The sequence below is a fragment of the Pyxicephalus adspersus genome, chromosome 8 (assembly GCF_032062135.1).
Source record: "Pyxicephalus adspersus chromosome 8, UCB_Pads_2.0, whole genome shotgun sequence".
Classification (NCBI taxonomy): domain Eukaryota; kingdom Metazoa; phylum Chordata; class Amphibia; order Anura; family Pyxicephalidae; genus Pyxicephalus; species Pyxicephalus adspersus.
The window spans coordinates 34,919,541-34,940,393 of NC_092865.1; the positions used below are offsets into that span (position 1 = coordinate 34,919,541).

At 36.1% G+C, this 20,853-nt stretch overlaps 1 protein-coding gene across 2 annotated transcripts in view; it reads right to left on the minus strand.

Annotated features, from left to right (window-relative positions):
• Positions 1-20,853, minus strand: part of OLFM3 (olfactomedin 3) — a 118,591-nt gene that overhangs the window by 43,360 nt on the left and 54,378 nt on the right. Inside the window, exon 1 of one of the 2 annotated variants that reach the window (XM_072420014.1) lies at positions 16,241-16,605. The exons of the other annotated variant lie outside the window; for it this stretch is intronic. Within the exon in view, the coding sequence (XP_072276115.1) occupies positions 16,241-16,369 (129 nt within the window). The 5' untranslated portion in view covers positions 16,370-16,605. Of the gene's footprint in view, positions 1-16,240; positions 16,606-20,853 lie in introns of those variants that run through there. 2 annotated transcript variants of the gene reach the window in all.

Sequence of the window (20,853 nt, forward strand, 5' to 3'; positions counted from 1 at the left end):
ATGGGGAGGGGGCAGGGAAGGGGGCGAGATAGAGAGAGGGTAGAAAGAGAAGGCAAAAAAGAGAAGAGAGAGGGAGGGATAAAGACAGACATGAGGGTCAGGGTTTTATTGGGATGGAGGGTTGAGATAAAAGAAGGGGAGGGATGGAGGGGGGTAGAAAGAGTGAGGCAAAGCAGAATGGCAAAAAAGACTAAAAAGAGGGGGAAATAAAGGTGGAGACTGGAATAGGGAAGGGCAGGGAAGGGGGAGAGATGTAGAGAAGGCAGAAAGAGAAGGCAAGCTCCGCTCCCCTGATTGCTGTTGCAGCCCTGTAGTATGTGTTCTTGGATAGAGTTTCTCTATCCAGGAACACAGTGTGAGTCTCGCTGGCTGCTCATGAATGAATTCAGCTGTGGGTAAAATCATTCATAAATGCAAGCCGCATGACTCACTCAGAGGAGGATTGACCTGTGGTGCCCATGGATCGCTCACTGACAGGAGGATTCCCACGGTCGCATTTATGAATGCAGCTGCGGTAATCCTCCTATTGTGATTTCCTAGATTTCGGATGGTTTCGCAAAATTTCGCTGAACTATTGTGGACCCATCGCAACTTCGAGACCATTTTCGTTCATTCTCGTTCGTCTCTATTTGGTAGTGTGAGTGGCAGACAATGTGAGTTTTTACAGTTTTCTTTTACAGGTATGACTTGCCTGGATAAGTTTATTTTAGTGAGTCTCTTAAAGTAAAATATTTTGGGATTAGGTCTAAGTGACATGATCATCTAACAGTAGTTATTATCTTCTATTGGAGTTTATCTAGATAATTGGATGCATTTTAAATATGCCACACCTGTTCCTTTTTGTCTTATGTACTGCATTTACACAACTTTTTTCTGTTTTTTGAACAATTCATTATCATATAGATAGAAAAGCTTTTATGGCAAGAACATCGCACTTATTCGCACATTGCATTACATAAAGTATGTTTGTCTACATATGCACATATTGTTTTCCTTATGTCATTCTAATTTTCAAAAGAGATGTCTAATGAATGCAACAAACATCATGAAGTATCTACAGTACACCAAAATATATAACTGCCTTCAATAAACTCTGCATTTACATCCTCCTAAAATACAATTTTTTTCCCTTTATAAGAATTGTAGTTTATATTTTCTAACATCAGTTTTTGAAGAGTACTTATTGGGACAGGAATGGAATTGCTGCAATTAAACACACCTGGCCTGAGTGATCAAAATTGAAGAAAATGAGAACAAAAGTTGTTATCCATCAATCAATTTCCTACCGTCTGGCAAAATGAAAAGTGAATCATATTCCTGTTTGCAACAACTCTACTTTCATCATCCTTTTTGAGGTCCTATAAGTTTGTTGCAATACCAGAAAAAGTTTATTTATAGTATATATATTATATATCATGGTCATATATATGATATTTTGAGAAGCAAAATGGCTGCCCATGGGGAATGAATGTTGTGCTAGTGAGAGGTTCTGTAGCACACGTTGCAACGGGCTGGGTACAGAAACAGGGATGGCTGAGTAGCTGGCCAGGTGCCAAGCAGAGAATACACTTTCATCAGTGAAGCTGGGTGATCCAGCAAACCTGGAAAAGATCTGGTCCAGGATTAAAAACATTTGCTAGCAAATATCAAATGACTTTAAAGAAATCTATTCCCGGTTTGCTGGATCACCCAGCTTCACTGGAGAAAGTGTATCCTCTCCAGCCTTGGAGAGCTTTAATAAATTAGGCCCAAAAGGTTGCTTAACTGTTTTGTCCCCTATTGAAGAACTGGTAGTAATAACTGAATTTTAAGTGACACATTTAACAATATATACCAAACAATTTTTGTGTTGGTACTGTTTACTGTAGAAATCCTTATCCTGAATCAATACAAATTAAGTTTTCAATATTGTTCTACAGGTAGTTTTCATGATAGGTTAGTCACAATGTCCAGATCCCAGTCAGTGCTGCTGTATACTGTAGCAATAGCATCACAACAAAGTGGTGGGAAACTTGCTGATTAGGGATGATCAGGTGATGAAAATTTACTTAATCTTAGTCTAATTTTGCCTTGTGGTGAAATTATGCCCAGGGAGTCTCCTCTGCTGTGCCAATGATTTTATTATTATTATACAGTATTTATATAGCTCCATCATCAAAGGAGCTCACAATCTAATGTCCCTACTATAGTCATATGTCATTAATGTAGTCTAGGTCAATTTAGGGGGGAAGCCAATGAACCTAACTGCATGTTTTTGGGATGTGGGAGGAAACCGGAGTACCCGGAGGAAACCCACGCAGACACGGGGAGAACCTGCAAACTCCATGCAGATAGTGTCCTGGCTGGGATTCGAACCTAGGACCTAGCGCTGCAAAGGCCAGAGTGCTAACCCCTGAGCCACCGTGCTGCCCGTACTGCCCGTAATGATAGTACTAAAACAGGATACAATGTAGTGTGCAAATTATGAGGACATGAATCCTAGTCTATAGAAGAAGAAGAGACAGAGAGGATGCTGTCCTCTTTTTAATTTCTTTATTTTAATCCATGAAAACACTGATAACATACTCTCTCCTTTTTGTTTATGACTTAATAGATCAAAAGTTGATGTAATTAAGATTGTAACTTTTAAAAAACAGTAAGTATGGTTATAATTTTCTCCTTCTTGTTAACCTTCACGCAAAAGTGTTTTCAATTTTGTGAATATTTTTGGTGAAAAAATGTGTTATTTTGTCCATCACTACTACAGATTAAAAAATCACAGCAACGAGTTTTAAATAGCTATAATATTTCACTTGCATCAACATCTTTACTCACATTTACTCAAAGGCTGATAAACAATATATTTCTAGGTGTTTTGTCTACAGAGCATCTTGAAAAGAAATTCCCCTCCCATATGGTTCCAAAGTTACAAATGTTTTTTAAAAAGTGTGACATTAATGCACAGGCAAAGCTCATTATCTGTTTATAAGTATGCATCAGGTCCAACGAGCCGGATTTAAGATATATGAGAATGTCAAATCTAATCACCTATACTTTAGTACACTTGACCTCTTCTAACATGTGTGAAGTGTTGTATAATACTTCAGTAAATGCCAACTCTATATATTTCTCCATTACTGCAGTTCTTGGGTCTAGTGCAGTGACTCTTCTATGCATATTGAAAATGTCAAGAAAATGCATTCAGATTCAGTGATGTAGAACTGAGCCTGTTAAGCCCTTACTTTTTTTGTACATTCAACACAAAACAATGCACTTCTCTATACGAGGAACATGATCTATCAATAGATGCAGCCATTCATATGTTCAGTACAGAACATAATAATAAAGCAATACATGATCATCTACTCACTGCAAAAATTGACTGCAGAGATCTGAGAGAATAAATATCAACTTATATATTAAGATGCCATGGGTACTTTACGTTCAACTGGCCAAGCAGTATTATTTGAATACGCAGTGGAATTATCTCGTTTATGAAAAAGTAGCCCTTAATCCTTCCCAAAAATAACGAAATAAATACCAACAAATAATGATACGTAGAATAAATTAAAAAGAAACACAACACATACTTACCCACTTTTTTTAAAAATTACCCTTTGTTAACGTCCTGGTAAAGTAAATCTCTTGTCAATCATGTTGTCCAGCATAAATCTACAATGAAGAATGCTGACCACTGAACGTAATTCCCCAAGCACCGTGGCTTCAATTTACAGATTCCCTAGCTGGTGCTATGTAATTATGGAGTTAACTGGCTTGTTAATATTTACATTTGAGGGTCTGCCAATTAATGTTTTAGTAGATAGTCATTGATAAGTCATCAATAACTCATCCATTCACTGAAGGATTTATTGTCAGATGGTACAGAAAGACCTATTGAAGAAACTCACAGGGGTTATTGGGTATCTATGGTAGGACATTCAATAACATCAGCTGATATCACCCTTGGGCCCAGCTTTCACATAGCACTCAAACTTCATAGAAACCAATCACATCAGTACTGTAAGTTACTTAACAGCCATCCCATGTGGTTATGTAACAATAATCCGGGGCTTAAAATATTAAATATTTTGGATATCTGTTCTAGTGACCATTGTCTAAGAGAGGACTTTAACTGTAAATCCACAAAGAAAGTGAAGTAGAACCTCTCAATTGAAAACAGATGGAATTAAAAACCTGATGGTGGTTTAAATGCATCAAAGTTATTTAAGTTAAGCCTTATAATATTCTTCCCCTAAATCAGCTTACTGAAATCAAGTTAGATTCAGTGCCAGGGGGCTTTTTACTGCCCAAAAGTTTAATAGTACTGATTGCTTACTATCCTTTCCTAATTTCCTTGTCTGTATAGTAACACATTTATCAAATTCTATTTAAGATGCTAGATTTCTACTTTAAACTCTAAGTAGACTGTGATAAATAATTAGTGCTGTGTCTGCTTACATACATTTGCTGACAGCCATTTGTCTGGACATATCCCTTGCTGAGGAACAACAGGTCTGCAAGATGTGCCTACTGAGCAAACCTTGTTTGACAGATTTAGTCCTGAAACAAGCCATTTATCATCAAAGAATCCAAGAAACTGCAAGCTTTTTCTTGCAGTTTTGCTCCAGTTAAAATGTGCACATACTGGAGCCCTTAATGGCTAGGTATATTGGCAGGCATAAAAGTATGATACTGACTATCTAGAGAGATAATGTATACCACATTTAACCTTAGCACTGTTGAGCATATACTCTCACCTTGAACAGTATAGAAGAATTGGCAGTATGCAATCTTTTGGAGGCAGGCATTGTGCTGGCAAGACATACAAAGGATTTGCTAACCTACTACTATGGTCTGCTAACAGCTAACGAAGAGATAAGCTGGCATGTATCTTCCTATGGGGAGTCATAAGAAACTTATTCAACATGCAATGAATAGTTCATGTGAAAAGAGTCTTCCATTTGGAAGTAATCAGATGAGGTTGTGTATAGCCAGCTTTTACTGGCAGATTTTTCAACTTGACATAAGTACCAAGCCACATGATACACAGTTTAGCTATTTGCATATTAGGCTAAATAGCAAAAAATGCAATATATTGTCTTAGTGGAAGAATGAGTTGTATTGCTTTGGACCATTGGCTTACTTTTTAGGGGCATGTAGCTAACTGAACACACAAACTAAGTGCGGACATCAATAACATTTTTATAGCCATTAAAACTTTTGTATTTACTAAATATGTATGAGTAATATAAAGAGAGCTGGAAGTAATTAAAGAACAATTTGTATCCAGCAGTATATTTAAACAATATCAATAATAAATACATCTTGTATGTACTTCTATTTGGTAATGATAAAATGTCCTGGATATGCCTAAAATTCAGATGTTTAAATTACTAAATTAATTCCATTGAAGAAAAAAGGAACGATCATCCTAACAAACATAAACAAATATCAAAATATAAAACTGTAAAGCCTCTTATATGATGATGATGATGATATTGTTGTGGATAGTTAAAAAACAAAAACATGTGTTGTTCACAAATTGATGGGCTAATCTATTAAATATTTTTTACATTAAGCACATAATATAGGGTTCTTTTATGATATGGCATTTGCAAAGCATAATGGGCTATCTATAGTACTAGAATAGTCTATCCGGTTCTGCTCAATGAATTTGAAACCTCAAATGGATTCCTATTAGCAAGGAAAGAAAGGAAGTGTGTTTCTACTTTGATTCATTTATGTGTGCTCAGAATGCAATATTGAATTAAGGTTTATTTGTAGCAGAGTGGCAAATGGACTCACATAAAATGACCTGACCACATGATGGTAATATATAAATTTTTAGATGATAAAAAATCAATACACATTTGCCATATTTGATATATACAAAAAATAATATTAAAAGTTTTCATTTTTGTCCTTCAAATTTTAAAAAATACCCAAATAGACTGTGCATTACCTTACCTTACATTACCAGTGTAAATGCACCCAGCATGGTTTTAGAATATTAAACTAAAACTAAAGTAATGTTTCTTAACAGATGGAGCATATGGACCTATATCCAAAAGCCTCTTGCCTTGGCGCATTCATTGGAATGTTGGGGATACTGCAGGCCAATCAAACCTCAACAGGTTATATTGTAGTTATGGCTTTAACCTGGTAGGCTGATAATGCCCAAGCCTCTCATATGTCTAGGACACTCCTACAGTGGTATCTCTCAGCCTAGATTCCCATTTGTATATATTAAGAGTTCTTCATTATTGGCACCTGAAAACACCTATCGAGTCCACCCATAGCAATATTTCTCCTTTTGCATCAGTAGTTCATCTTTTGGTTTGATGAACTGACCACTTGTTAAAAAAAAAATCATTGCTTAACCACTCGAACTATTCACCCAGCCACAAAATGATGAAATAGAGTTTGAAAAAACACTATAAAAGAAAAGTAATGGTAAAAAAGCTTGCAGGTTAACCAATCTTTATTTTGGGTTTCTTTTTCTTCCTAGTGCTTATACCTGAAGCATGGAAGGCATGTCCTTTGCCTGATAACTTTGTACTAAAGGTGTCCCTCTTCTTCCGAAAATTGGAACGTATAGTGCGCCTTGTACATCCTAATGTACATGACAGCTAAAAAAGTGAAGGCTACTGCAACTAATCTGTTAATGTATTTTCTAAGCTATTTGTTTGTAGTGCAGCTCCTAATTACATATTTAAATATAATATATAAAGAGTTTTTTGTTGAGAAAGTACTAGACATCTAATTATGTTATAAATCTCAATGTGCAGATCTTCTCCCCATACTCCCATAATGATGTCTTTACTGATCTAAATGATAAATTATTACTTTTTTTGCATGTAAAATGTTCCTCTTTAATAATTATTAGGGTAGAACACTTACATAATATAATAAACCACAATAACATCCACCTAGAGTATATCATCATTTGGACCAATCTTTGTAATAATGCCTATGTCCCTGGATATTAAGGCCATTTGATAGCTGCAATTAATATTTGCAGATGTACCTTAAATTCTTAGAACTGATCCTGCAAATAAATTACAGTGAGCCATCAGCATTACCAACTTATCCCTGTTTACATAATTTATGCTAAGCCATTTCCTGGACAGTGTGCGGCTCCAGCTAGTGGCTTAATGCATGCTCAGGGTGTTCACAGTCTCATCTAACTAATCCTCCAGGAAGAATCCATTACCTTGACAACTTCATCTCCGGGCACCAGTAATAAAATCAAAGAATTCCAAGAGCAATACTGGAAAACTCCCATAGTACTTCAGCTTTACACTTTATCATTTAGAACAAGACTCCTTTCCAAGATTTCTGATATGGAAATCAGACGATTTCTCCCACCTGAATTTCTTCCCTTTGTTGTTGTGGTCGAAGATTATTTGAGCTTTTTCTCTGAAAGAGTTACATCAATTAAATTTACATTATATTGATATATCTATATCCGACTTCAGCAATTTCCTAGAAACTTTGGAGGTCTCTATTACCCTTGAGCTCCGATCCCTAGTTGGAGAGGGTTTGATCAACTAGGATCAATGCTTGAAAGGGACCTCTCCTTTTTTTATTATACAGTATGTCTCCCTTTAACATGTCACAGTGCAAAACATGAGGTGTGTATATACTGTCTAGAATATGTCAACGAATCCTTATGTCTGTGATATTGTAAATGGAAAACTCACACCAGAAAAACTTAGTCGGTTGCAGTCTCAAAGTAAAAAATATTGTTTAAATTGTATTTTGCTAGAAAAAAAACAGGAAGCAAGGCCTATATTTATTGCCTAATGCAGAATGTTGCAATATGTATATCTATATATATACGAACACATACACACACACAAAAATGTCAATAGAACAAAAAAAGAATTTCAGTTTATACAAGGTTCACACCAATAGATATGTAGGTGCTGTGTCTTCATGTAAAGTAGGTGATAGTTGGTTAACTATAGATTTTTTTTTACTACACTTGTTTAGACCCTGTTTACACTCACCTGTTGCAGGCTCCACCATCTTCTTCCTTCTTCTCTTCCTTATTACAATCTTCAGTCAATTTGATTGGCAAACCCGGGATGATGTAACTCCTGTGCTGGCACACAGAAGCAAATTCCTTCTCAGCAACTGCAGGGGAAGCCGGGATGTAACAGTATGCTCACCTCAGTAATTTTCACATTAGAAGACAGTAATCAGGCAAGTGGTTTATGTTTAATTGCAGAAGGGGCATCACCTGTCCCTTTCTGCAATAAAGCCCTGCCTGGTTGCAAAATGTACCCTTTTCTGACAAGTCATAGTATTGTACACCCAGTAGTATGAAACCGTAAAAATAGTGTTTTTTTTTTTTAAATTTTATGATCTTCCTTTATGCCTTTATAAGATTTTAGTGTTTTTTCCGACTAATGACAACTTACTGAAAACATATTTTAAAATACTGCTGTCACTTTAAACCTTAGATATCCTTGTATACTGCTGGAATCTGCTATTGCTGGAGTATTCCCTATTGTGAATAGAGGGACTAATCTCTGGCTTGTAGTCCCTAAAGTATTTTAGGTGAATTGCTTTACCTTAACTCAGAAGAGTAATTTGGTCTGCTTTTTAGGGACATGGGTACAATTCCCACTAAAGCCATTCATACTAGATTCCCCCCATGGGTACTAGGCTTCTGATTAAATGCACACTGGTAACACAGAACTACGGAAGAGTGAGCAAAATTTAAAAAATTGATCTTGTGGCGAATCGGGCCATTCTCCCTTACTGAATATGTAAGGGAGAATGGCCTGTGTAAATTCGGGCATCGAGGTCAAATTTTTTGGGACCTGCAAGAGCAATCAGTGGAGCTTAGCTGACAGTTCCGCTCCCCGATTGCTCTTGCAGCCCTGTAGTTTGTGTTCTTGGATAGAGATTCTCTATCCAAGAACACAGAAGTCCCGTGGCTGTGCTCATCATAAATGAATGCAGTTGTGGGAATCATCCTGTGATGATTCCCACGGCTGCATTCATTGATAAGCACAGCTGTGGGACTCACTAACAGGAGGAGTACTGCAGCTGGGTTCATGAATGCAGCCTTGGGAATCCTCCTGTGTGCGATCCCCGGGCACTAGAGGTAAATGAGGGCAAGCCTTCATTTAACTTCTAGTGTCCGGGAATCACGCACAAACGGATTCCCACGGATGCATTGCAGTATGCAATACTCCTCCTGTAATGATTTCCTTGATCTTCCGATAGGTCCATGAAATTGATTCGCCGAAATTTTGTGAAGTTCGAGGACATTTTAGCAAGAATGTCAGAGGCATTCTTGTTCCACCATACACAGAACAAAAAAGTGCATATGTGTGTGACTGTGGTTTACACAATTTACCAGACTTTCTCAACCTTTTTAACATGAAGGAACGCTTGAAAAATCTTTCAGGTCCTCAGGGAACTCCTTCTTTATTTACTTTATCCACATCTCACAGTATATTAACATGGCGGTCAGTGGGAAGAATGCCTCTTACATTGCAGGCCATTGGGAAGAATGCCACTCTTACAGATAACCAAAAAGATCACTGGTGACAGTAAATGTGACCTGCACAAATTGCAGGTATGAATGTACCTGTGGTTTCAATGTAAAGAGCTGTGGAAAACATCCTAATGCAGTTTAGGCAAGCGTAATGATGAAGATTCTTATCTAGCCAGCCATCCCACGCTGTGTGACACCACAGTTTAGCGCAGCCTGTATTTTCCCTCCAGAAGCATTGCATGCAACAGTGAAGGAGATCAAGAACTTGTCCTTCCTCTGCTCAGTAGCTTTCAGCATTCCTTGTTTCTTTTTAATCATATACACCCTTTCTGAGACGTGTCTATGTCACAGTTACTGACATACGTGGGGCTGTGCACAGTTGGTAGGTATTAGAGTGTGCTCTGCAGCTAATGAGATGATTAGTTCCTGTCCTGCCAATGTTTACTAGTTCTATACAATGATCTTTCACTAAACTTGTCTGGCCTGCTAGTGATGTTGTTTTATGCTAGATTACTTGTAACTGTTTACTGCCTGGGCCAATCTTTGCCTGTAACCCAGACTCTGTTTTGCTTTTTACTCTTTGCTTTTTACTCTGGATACCTTGCTTTGCAGCCTGATTACTTGCATATGCCCCTGACTTTCCTGGATTTGTTTCTTTGGACACTCCTGTTTCGCATCCTTTGTGGATCACCTGGTTACTGGCCCTGGACTGTCTGACCTCCCATTGTGTCCTCTGTTCTGTACCAGTTGGCTCCTGGTCCTCAGTCAGTCCTAGTTTCCTGATGCCATCTTTAGCATGCAAAAGTTCTGTATCATATATTGTGTTGTGCGTAACTAGCCCTCTGTGTGGGAGCCTGCTATATGTGAAAAATGGGGAGTTATAGTGCTAGCCACTGACACTAGACCAGGATTTTACATGTAATTAATAATGTAGAAAATAAGTGCTACAGTCTTCAGAAAAAAAACAACAGAAAGTGATCAAAATAGTTTAAAATGCAAGGGCATTTCTGGATTTGATTGTTTTCTGTAAAAGTGTGCAAATTTACTGCACTACAGTTTTATTTGCATAACCTAATATGTATAATGTAAGCAGTTCCCATGGTTAACATAGATAACAACAATAACAATTCACAGGTTGCTATAGATAAATTATTATCATTGTTGTGTAGTAACACATGCTGTGTATTCAGCATGTGTTTCTTCAAGGTGTGTTGGATGCCCAAATCCCATGCTAGCTTTTGGTGGCCCTTATATCACTACAGAACATTGGGGGTGGCAAGAAGAACAGCTTACAGTAGGGATCATACATTCAGAAGTGTGTCTGATCTGACCTGAATTTGAATCTCTTTTTGCTGGAAGGTGTAGCTCTTTCTGAAGAAGAAACTTACTGAAGAAGTACGTTTTAAGAATCTACTGGCTACCTACTGGTTGGAATGATCTCTTCCGGCGATTCACATTTCTGTAGATGAAATGGCTGTATTGTAGTCAAGTAATGCTTTGTACAAAAATTCCACATCATGTTCAAAGAAGATCAGTTCCAATAATTGGTCGAAAACATATTACAAAGAGTGACAGCCACAAAATTTAGGGAATTACAAAAATACCTGAAGTGCAGGACAAAAACTGTCCATGGAAATGTAATTCCTCCATGGTAACAAGCATTATTATCTTAAAATTTCAAATGCACACCGTGGATAACCTGATAGTTGTGAATAGCTGTTAGAAAAGTAATAAATACTATATACCAATCTGATTTTTATTGTCTGCCTCAAAACACAATTTTCAGAAATAGTGAAGTTAAACTGTGATTTAAACCCTAGAATATAGTTTTTATTTTCTTATAACTTTTAAAGTGAAGCAAAAGGTTAATTGCAATAAATGGATTTAAAAGGGATGTGCTAAGAAATTCACAGGCTGCCATTACCTACCTTCATCTCAAAATGCTAGTGCCATGGCTAGCATCCCATTGCTCTGATTCAACACTTTCAGTTGGATGCAATTGCTGACCTGACAATGATAGTCATCTGGCTGTAATTGTAATCTAGTGGCTTTATTACTTTCTGATTCACTGACTAAAAAATACGCAGAAAGCAAAATCAAATGGAGACTGTACTCCTGATAGACATAGTTGTTCTGAGTCCATAGGTAAGCAAGTATTGAGATCATTAGATCAACATGGTAGCAAAGCAACCAACAATTTTAGAAGAAGTCATCAGCCCTTAAAGTTTATATACTTCTCCCAGCCTGGGTTTTCTTTTTTTGCAAAAAAAAAAAATAAAATTAAAAAAGTTAGAACTCCACATAGTTTGGATTGAGTTCTTATTTTTGGTTAGCAGAGACAATGTTACCGTTACAATTCACAATTTAAAAAAAATTATAATGTAGACAAAATCAAAACTGACAAAAAATGAACCATCCTCACTGAATAGAGTACTTTAGTTAGTAAAAATACAAATAATTTGAAACACTCCAAACTATAGGCACTTAATCTGTGGAGTAGAAAATACGGAGCTCAAGAATCCAACCACCATGATCAGTGGTGGGATTTGTGGCTAGAACATGTAGAGATGTTGTGATAGGCAAATTTATGGGTCTATGAAGACGTTATACTGTGTTCTGCAAGGCCCGAGTTTTACTCCTTCCAAATTACTGGTTCAGTACTAGTCTACGGTTAAGATAGTGTGGTTTGGGGTGGAATGAACTTTTGTTCATGTGTTGTGTTGTTCTTTTGTAATATTCTTACCTGCTGACATTTCATAACCAGAACATTTTTGTTCTGTAAATAAATAATTTGGGTGATATAAGATATGCTAAACATATGTCATCATATCTCGTATGTAAAAATAAATGTAAAATCTATGTATGATGCAGTACCATGGCATTAATTACCTAGTTGTTTATATTGTATATAGTTACTTTGGGATTGTTATAGTCCATGGACCCAACCATGGAGTGGTTGGAAAGTTCACCATCTCTTTGTCCTAACAACCAGCATGACTTAAAGGGAAAATCCAACATTGTAGGTTATAACCTGAGCAGTCTTCCAAGGAGACTTGTTGCAATTAAATAATGTCTATTAGAGGATTTCCCTCACTTATGACTTTCCTCCCACTTCTCCTGTGTCCAAGTTGTGCACAGTTAAAGAACATTTTCCCACCAACACACAAAATTGGCAGTGGAGTTTTACCACTTTCCTGCTCTAAAACATAACAAAAAATGTATAGATATACTTTAAACTTTGTTACTTGTATTACACTATAATTTGATTTCAAATTTTCTAACGTACAAGGCAGTGCAGCAATACAAACATTTATTTAGAAGATATAAAGAAGTGCAGTTGTGTCTTTTTGCAAGATTAGACATTGTAAGGTTTCTCATGGTCTTGCCAGAAGAAGTGTCACTCTCACCTAGCTGCCTTTGGGACTAACATGCATTTTAGTGCAGGGTCCAGTTTTAGAATTTTACTTGGATGAATAAATAAAGAGTAACAAGGGGCTGAAATTCATAAGATACATACAGATGCAAGACATTCCAGAGGTTTTCACTGTTTGTGCTTGTCTTGCATTGGTACAACTGTTCCCCAACATCATGTATTGATTATTCTGCCAGATAACTAGATGACCAAAACTACTGTTTCATAATGGAGAGGGTGTAACGGGACTTCCACGGAATGACACTGGACTGGAACTCTGGGATAGCATTTGCTACGAATATGTTTTTTCAGCCTTTTTGCTTCTTTTTGCTAAATCACCAATGCAACACTGCTAACTTAAGTTCAAGTTAATGAGTTTAGAGAATACAGATCAGCTTAACGTAAGAATGTTCACAACTGTCCTGATAAAAGCAGCCAAGAATCTCTATTATTGCATGGCCTACTATTATTATATTATACAATAATAACAATATATAACAAGAGCCATAAGTGATCCTGTTGTCACACAGGAATATTTTACAAACTTGGAAATAAACTACCTGTAAACAAGTACCAATCCTTTAATTTTCTACACAGAAAAACAAAGGATCAGAAAAACACTATGTGTGCCATTGTCACATTAGTTTTGAATTTTAAAGGGTCCCAGTTGCACAATGGGTCATTCTGAGTCAGGATGATACCTTCCTACAAGTTCCATTGGATGTTTGTCAATCTATAAGCTTCTAAATTTGCAGAGGGCAAAAAAAAAATATTGACTTAAATACAGAATATATTCCGCGGTACAACCCCCAGAGTCCTAGAATTACTGTGACAAAAGCAGAGTTGTTAGGAGAGTTGAGAGTTGAAAACCTACTTATGTTTTTTTTTTCCATATTGATAGTATTAAAATTGCAAACAAGTAAATGCAGTACAAAATGTCCCAAATACAGGGCTTACCATCTCCAGTATCATTTACCTTCAGAGAACCTGAGATCACAGCACTGCTAGTCTAGTTCTTATCTAGAATTTGATAACATTTAAGTTCCCCAGGTGAAATGTTATTTCCACTTGCAAAATCCAAAGAGTGAATGAAGGCCCATTCCCTGTTGATGAATGTATTTTTGGTGGAATGGGCCCTCAATGCATATTCATTCACATTTATATCAGATATGACAACTTTCCCAATTTTTTCAGGAGTTATGTGGACTTGCTCTTCTTTCTACCAATGACATGAGATACAGAAAAAAACTTTTACGTTTTGTCTTCATTGCTGTGCTGCCACTGCAAGTCAAATTGAGATGGCAGTCAATAGATAAAGCATTCTATGCGCACCAATTATTTTAACCAATTCTTTTAATACCTGTCAAATGTGTCAACTGGAGCAAACGGCAATGACCATTTTTGGGACACTAATTTGTAAGCGTACCTTAAAGTGAATCAAGGAGACTTCTATTGACACCAATGAATTGCATGTGAACATGTTTAGAGATGTGCATCAATGTGCTTTATGATGTGCATTACCATCCATCAATACAGTGCAAAGCACATTGCAATACACATTATTAATGCATGACAATGCTTGTTAATGTGCGTTGATTCACACTGACATGAGTTTTGAAGTATTTCCATTGATTTCAGTGAAAAATACAACCAGGACTAAAATGAATAGGCAATAAAACATTTTACTGGACAAATGCAAGTAGAAACTTTACTCTTACGTATATTATGGGATCACATTTATGGGTCACAGTTCAGTGGGGCCTAATAAGGGACTATTCACACCTATGTACTTTAACACAAAAACAGATATGAAGGGGAAATAAACAAAAAAAAATGTAAATGCTAAACTTACCAATGTGCATAAACTAGTGTGAATAACTCTTAAAAAATGGCAATGCCACAACCAACATCTGCTTCAGAGAGTTTTGCTTTAAAGCACCACAATAAATAGTTTTGTATAGTAATGTTCTATTGTAAGTTATAGAACAGAATCATAAAACAAAGTAATTGTGTGAAAACATTCCATTTTTTGACTGTTGGACTACTTACTGCTTCCCTGTGCATCACGCTAAGTTACACTTTATTGCTCCAAAGCTAGCATGTGGTGGGCTACATTCACACTTCTAAGCTTAAAGCAAGAACCGTATCAACAAACATTTTTATAACAAATGTATCTCTTAACAAAACAAAAGCACAAAAAATACTAACAAAAAAAAAGTTTCCTAAACACAAATGCCTGTATTATAAGAAAGTTTCATAGGGGATGACGGCTTCCACTGGTCCAACAAACTCATTTTAAAACAATACTTAACTCCCTCTCTATTTTGACTAATTTTTTACTGCGCAGTAATATGTTTATCCTCTTTACAAATAATTCCTGTTATCAAAATGTATTTTCCTATAAACTGTAGAAATATCTTTTGCACCGTTTGGAAAATTTTCAGCTTCTTACTGGTACCAGCTATGTTATACTTAATGTCAACTTTTAGTTTCCTCAACTGTATGATTTCCAGCTTCAGATCAAAGCCCTCCAAGTCTAAAATCACAGATAATAATGTATGCAAGAACTGATTAAATGATGAGAAGCTGTTACTGCAAAGTTAAGCATTTTCAGTACTCCAGCACTTAAGCAAGTAACACAAAGTCATTTCATTTCTGTTAGCAATCCAGGTTGTGTGAAACAAAAATATATTGTAAAATCCACTGCTTATTCTAGAGAGATTTGAAAATATTCCTACTGCACTCCCAACAGCTGAAACATATCCGCAGCTGAAAGATCCATCGTTAAATACTTAATGAAGCTACTTTAAAATCTCACATTGAGAAATTGGAGCCGCTGTTCCATCTTTAATTTGGCAATCATATGCGTAAATTAACTGTTTGCACACTAAGCAGCACCGACAATGTGCAAAAAATTCATCACCTGCACCTTCTCACTGCTTAAAAAAAAAATACAAAAAAGGCTAATAATAAGCAACTGAACAAGCGTTATGAAAGAAAATAACCAAGATAAAGATCGCATCTTACCACTGTTTCCTTTGGACAGTAGTTAATGTTAAAAAGTTATCCCTAGAGAATACTGCACATTACTTTAAGTGAATACGGTGTAACTTAGTTCAGAACCTAAATTTTTGCAATGAAACAGGCAGTGTATTTTAAATAAAATCACATTACAAATAACTGGAAAAAAAATCTTTGCTACTAAATAGTGCTCTTTTTTTTTTTACATTTGTAAGCACTTGTGAGAAGTGAATGAGTTAACGATGAATAAACCCAAGGATGTTGCTGCAGTAAAGGATTTCAGGTATGGGATGGGAAAGTCTGCATGCACTTACCAGGGAGTTGCTGGTGGGAATACGCGTTGTATTTAGCCCAGCCAGGGAGGGGAGGGTCTGGGACATCCAGTTAGTGATCATTGCCATAGTGCTGAGAAGAGCACCCAGTGTGAGGAGCGGAGAGCCCATCCTGGGGAAGCTAATGAGTTTTCATAGTGACTGATCAGCACCAGAGATGGAAAGAAGAGGGAGGAGTAACTGCTGACAGCCACAAACAGCATCCAACAAGAGAGTCTTCTATAGATTCTGCCCTCTGCTTAAATGCTCAGTTTACACACAGTGCTTGTTTCTAGACTCCAGGATACTTCTTAAAAAGGCTCTGCAGTCCATACCTACTTCCTCTAAGCTAAAAAATCAGTCACTTCTACAAGATGAAAATTACCATACTAAAAGTGTGAAATGTCCCTCTTTTTGGATGAGGAGTAGGGTTCTGGATCCAAATTGCCTAATTATTTTTTGCTTTACCTTTGTCTGAAACAAAGACTGATGGAACAGATACAGGGTAAGTATTCCTACATGTTCCATCCATACGCTATTTCATCTGTCATTACTGGCAGATATTCTAATATTTTGTAGATTTTTTAAATAATTGTGGCACCTAAAAGTAGTTCAATGACTGCTGGCTTGCACATCATTTGCTTACTTTTCTACTCAGTACATGAGCATATATATATATATATATATATATATATATATAGTGTCAATCGGTAGTTTCAAGGGGAGCTAAATTTTTATTTCATTCATTTATTCTTTCATCCATCAACCCAAAATGATAATACAATTTGCCAAGTACTGGTATTGATTTTGTGGTTACACAAGAAATGACTGCTGTTACTTGCCAGAGAAAGCACTCACCCAACTTCAAGATGTGTTTTTGAGGATTTTCAACATAAAAATTAAAGAAATACTGAACTTTAAAATCACTTTATTGTGCATGTTTTCACACTGCCTACAGATCAAGCAATACTGTTTGAACTATTACTTCATTTAATTGCAGAAAAAACATTAAACAGTGGCATGTTTAAAAGTACTAGATTAAACATTCCACCTAAATGTGTAATCCTGTGTCTAGAAACTAGTTGCCTGAGTTGCCTAATCAATATATTTTGAAGACTTCAGAGCCTCAAAGGCGCTCCAATGGAGAACTTATCCCTTTCGTTACTTGCTATTAGATTTCAACTATCCTGCTGCATTCAGCATAATACAAATATACAAATTTGTTTATTCTGGACCATAAATCTGACAGCCTCTTCCTTTCAGGGTGAAATGCCATGTTATTGGTGGCCTTCCGCAGGAACATGTGAACATGCAGAAAAGGAGTTAACAAGCGTTTACATTCAGTGCAGGGTTAATATTAGGTTATGGAATTATGTGCTGGCTAAAGGTTAAAGGGAGCCTGTAGCAAATCAATAACATGCAGGTTAAGCACAGAAAAAGAAGTATTTTGATTTCTCATCTATAAATGATGTTTCATATACACTTGCAATGACCAGCCCAGGAAGAGCTTCTCCTTTCCTTTCCTCCTGCCATTACATAGCCCTCCTCTCTTCTGGGAGTGTCTAATTACCATCTTTGACCTATATAGTTCCGTAACACACCTGCACCAAGTACTTCAGCAAAAGAAATAAAGTACATTGGCTCTCCTAAGCATGCAGGCTTCAAACTTTAATGGAGGGTTTAAATCTAATTTCAGTATGCAATATGCAGTATGCAATGTAATGGGAAACTCTATAAATCCAAGACCATAATTAAGACACTTCTACAAGAGGATTTGATGTGGCAAGGGGTAGACAGTACTGTGGCTGTTGGGCTGCTATCTGTTTGCTCAAGGCAAATTTAAAGAGACATTTCAGTCCTCAGTTTTTGTTTTTTCTAGGACCAGTTCCTTCACTCCTCTCTACTCCCTACCTCCCTACCTATAGAAGCAAAGGGCATTACTATAGAGTGTCATTTGAGTAAAAAGTTCTACAAGGGTTGCCAATATCACATGCAAGATAGATGCATCCAGCAGAGGCTTTTCAGTGTCTACCCAGGAGAGACTTTTACTTTTTTTTTATTATTTTTTATTTTTTTTTATATATGTTATGTAATAACAATGGCTAAAATGTTGTCTTTTTTTTGTTCTTATTTCAGGAAGTGAGAGGAAATCTCTCAGATCCTCCCTTAGTGAAAACTGCTTCCCCAATCAACAACAACTTCTGTTTTGTTTGATCGAAAAATATTATTGTAAAAGTGGAAGATAAATTCCAAGGGCTCAATTTAGAGATTATTTTTAGGTGTTAGAGGGATACTTCATTAGTTAAACTCTGTACATTTACAGTGATTACACTACTTCTTAGAGCAGGGAAAATAAAACTCTTGTCTCCAACATCAAGTATATTAAAAAAAATGACCAGAGTTTCCTTGTAATGGATTTGTTCAATGGAAAAGCCTAAGAACCGACAGACCTCTATGTCAGTTTTGATAGGATCGACCATTAAGATAGTTAAAATTAGCTCTTGCTCAACATACTGTCCATCAGTATTGGAGTGCTACTCGGAATAAATGGCACTGCATCATACCTACACATGTAACGTAAGGTGGATGAGGGTTGTGTTAATATTGTAAATGGGCCCTTAGGGACATAACTGTAAAGGAGTAAATATGACATTCACCAGACATTGCAGGCCAATAAATCAAAGTCATTTAAAACAATGAATGCTTTACGAATACATTCCTAATGAAATAAAACCAAATACCAATTTTAAAAGCACAAACAATCCTGTAACTACCTGAAATAATAATTCCCTGTCAGCAATAAAGGTTTTCCTTAAATAAAAAGAGTATAATGTAATCAGATATAAACATAGGCATGTAGGTTGATTTGCTGGGTTGCAACCACAAGTAACGCCTCTCAAATAATCATGATCTAAAAATCTCCAGCCTGCATTAGATTGCTAAATCATGAAAAAAGGGAGTTTATTGCTTTGCCCAATTTTCATCTGGAGATCTAAGATTATCCATTGAGTATTGGGTATTTTAGCTAAATATATTTTGTGTTTTATGAAATAATATTTTTTGTATGTGTTACAGTCTGTTATTTTGTTTTGTATTTTGATGTCAATAAATGTTTTGTTGTGATGGATTTTATTGACTTTTACAATTTTGAACTAGTCATCTGGAGGCTGAACTAATTAGTTTCTATATAATATATATATAAATATGTTTCACTTTTTTTCTTATTTCTTTTATATACACTTTTCCCAGCAGTTGTTGCTTTTTGTGCTCGAGATGGAAAGAATAAATTGTCTTTGAAGAGCTGTTTTTCACATGACTCTGCATGAATATGCTTTTTTTCCAGTCATTTTTATATGGCTTTGCATGAATATGTAGATGTGTCACAATTTAATGCTTCCATTTTGCCATTTCATAATGACATTCAATTTTTTCAATAACTCTGTACAGAAACTACAACTAGTCCCAAGTATACTATATTTTGGTATATATATATATTGGAACCCCTTTAGGATTGACTCAAAATGGTTTATTGCTTTAAAATGTGATTGAATTGTTTTTATACAAAAGGAATAAAGAAAGATTTTTAAAGATATTTCTACTTTTATGTAGGGTTTATGCATAACTGAGAACATACATATTTAAATATTGCCTACGATTCCCTAAAATGTTGTATATGTAAAATAATATAATGTTTTGCTTTTATGCATTAAGAACAATACAATCGTTTCTCAAACCACTACAAAACTACAAGAAAATAGCAAACACACAATTCATATACATTTGCTGTTTTACCTCCCAAACAAATTGTATTTCTGTCCGTCAGGTCTGATATTTATACATTCCTGCTCTACAGCACAGCTAGGGTCCTGACCTGTCTTTTTTCTACTGCAGTTTTGAAATATAACTTTAAAACCCAGCTACTACTATAAAGTCATCTCTTTGCCTTTTTTTCTACTGACATTCTTTGAACATGCACAAAAACGTGTTGAACCTTGTACTACCTGCTTCATTTTCCATCCAAGTGCTGCTAGTTGGGTTACATGTGACTGATTTCATTTTGATTGCAGATACACACATTTTAAAGTTTATTCTAGGACTCTAAAAGAAAATTAATATTAATATTATTCTGCGCATTTCTTATCTGCTTAGAGTACAGCATTTAAGTCACTAGATGACAGAACTTTAGTACCAATGATTCTGTGTGACTATTTTCCAATAGTGACAATACACATAGACATTTAATTAGCCAATACAGGTAGTCCCCGGATTAAGGACATCCGACAGACGACTCCTAGATACGAACAGGGCTTCCCTGCTCGCTTGTGTGCAGGACAGAGGCTTGCTCCAGAAGTTAATGAATGTCCAAGCTCCATAAAGATTTTTTTTTTTGCTTTGTTTGTGATTAACTCACAGTGAGGATTTTATACAGTAACTTACACCACCCTGCCTAATAATATTTTGAGCCAAAGATCTGTCCTAATTGCATTTATTAAAATATTGTACCTGTTCTGACTTACATACAAATTCAACTTAAGAACTAACCTACAGTCCCTATCTAATATGTAACCCGGGGTCTACCTCTAAGTATCTACAGCTTGGGCCAACTACACTAAATC